Raw genomic sequence first — 1442 nt, 5'->3', positions numbered from 1 at the left:
CTATTCTATTCTATTCTATTCTATTCTATTCTATTCTATTCTATTCTATTTTATTCTATTCTATTCTATTATAAAGCATTAAAGCACAGCTGCAGTGGATTATATAAAACATCAGTAAAGACTTGTTTCCTGTCAGTATTTGAGGCAGTTTTTATCTTCAAACAACAATAAGAATAAATCATTTATAAAAATAACCTTATTAAAAAATCTCTTGTTATTTTTGTTTGTCTGCTCTTTTTGAGAAAACAATAACATTTAAGTGTAAACAATAAAACCGTGATATGTTTTAGTTTGTTTATGTGTTTTATTTTTAGTAATTTGGGGAAAAATACAGAGTTTTGTATAAAAAAGTGAAGGGGCGTGGTTTGTGGGCCTGCGGTCATGCTGGCCTCTGATTGGCCGTCCTGCTGCCGGATGGGTTTAAATAGCCAATCAGGGCTCCAGCAGCAGTATGTGTGGAAGCTGCGCCGCAGAGCGGATCTCTCTCTCGGCTGAAGACCGTGTCCGGGCTGCAGCTCGTGTCTCTGCTCTTTAACTCTCTCACATCGAGCATCATGGAGGAATTAAGTAGTTGACGTTTCCTTTCYCTTCCTAAGCTTTCTTCCCGTCCGATCATCGCGCTCTTTACCCGGTTTTAGTGACGTTTTGAACTCTTCGACGACCCGTAACCATGAAGTACATCATCGGAATTGGCGGGTAAGCTCCAGCTGTCGCTCTGATGCTAGGCTAGGCTAGGCTAGGCTAGGCTAACAGGCTAACCGGAGCTGCTCGAGGCCTCGGGAGGTGCACGTGGAGAAGTCATTCATGCCATCTGTGAAAGAACTGCCTCCTTTCCGGGTGTTGGAAAGTTTTTATTGTATAAAATATTTATTATTTAACAGTTCTGCTTGTTGTTTACATGTTTACATGTTAGTGTAAATGGATGAAAAGAAGCTAACAGCTAATGTTGTAAGAGTGAAGCAGCCCCACCCTGTTAATAATCTGATTATAAACTATAACAGTGATCCAAAGTTATTCAGACTTTAATTTAATGTTTAATTAGCCTTATTATCTGTTTCCTCATTAATTTCTGCAGAGTTACCAACGGAGGAAAGACCACCCTGACCAACAGGCTGATCAAGACCCTGCCCAACTGCTGCGTGGTCCACCAGGATGACTTCTTCAAGGTGAGCCCCCMTCTCAGGCTACATGTGTAGAGCTCAGTCAGGTGGAGGAAGAGGAGGGAGTTGAGTAGTCTGGCTGTAAAACCAGTATCAGAACCAGTTCCAGATAGCAGAGTGTCGATTGGACCGGTACATCTGATCCATGTATGTTTCAGCCCCAAGATCAGATTGAAGTTGGTGAAGATGGCTTTAAGCAGTATGATGGTAAGCCTGGGTTTTTAACGAGTGTGTGTGTGTGTGTGTGTGTGTGTGTGTGTGTGTGTGTGTGTGTGTGTGTGT

At 41.9% G+C, this 1442-nt stretch overlaps 1 protein-coding gene across 1 annotated transcript in view; it reads left to right on the top strand.

Moving 5' to 3' along the window:
* The first annotated feature begins 451 nt into the window (after positions 1-451).
* The window catches only part of mibp2 (muscle-specific beta 1 integrin binding protein 2), a 2900-nt gene continuing 1909 nt past the window's right edge, over positions 452-1442 (top strand). The window contains exons 1-3 of the mRNA XM_014029151.1: positions 452-696; positions 1076-1166; positions 1319-1367. Coding sequence (XP_013884605.1) covers positions 671-696; positions 1076-1166; positions 1319-1367 — 166 coding nt within the window. The 5' untranslated portion in view covers positions 452-670. The remainder of the gene's footprint in view (positions 697-1075; positions 1167-1318; positions 1368-1442) is intronic.

Source organism: Austrofundulus limnaeus, unplaced genomic scaffold (genome assembly GCF_001266775.1).
Source record: "Austrofundulus limnaeus strain Quisiro unplaced genomic scaffold, Austrofundulus_limnaeus-1.0 Scaffold860, whole genome shotgun sequence".
Classification (NCBI taxonomy): Eukaryota; Metazoa; Chordata; class Actinopteri; order Cyprinodontiformes; family Rivulidae; genus Austrofundulus; species Austrofundulus limnaeus.
The sequence above is the reverse complement of the archived record's forward strand: the minus strand, read 5'-3'. Positions and strand labels throughout refer to the sequence as shown.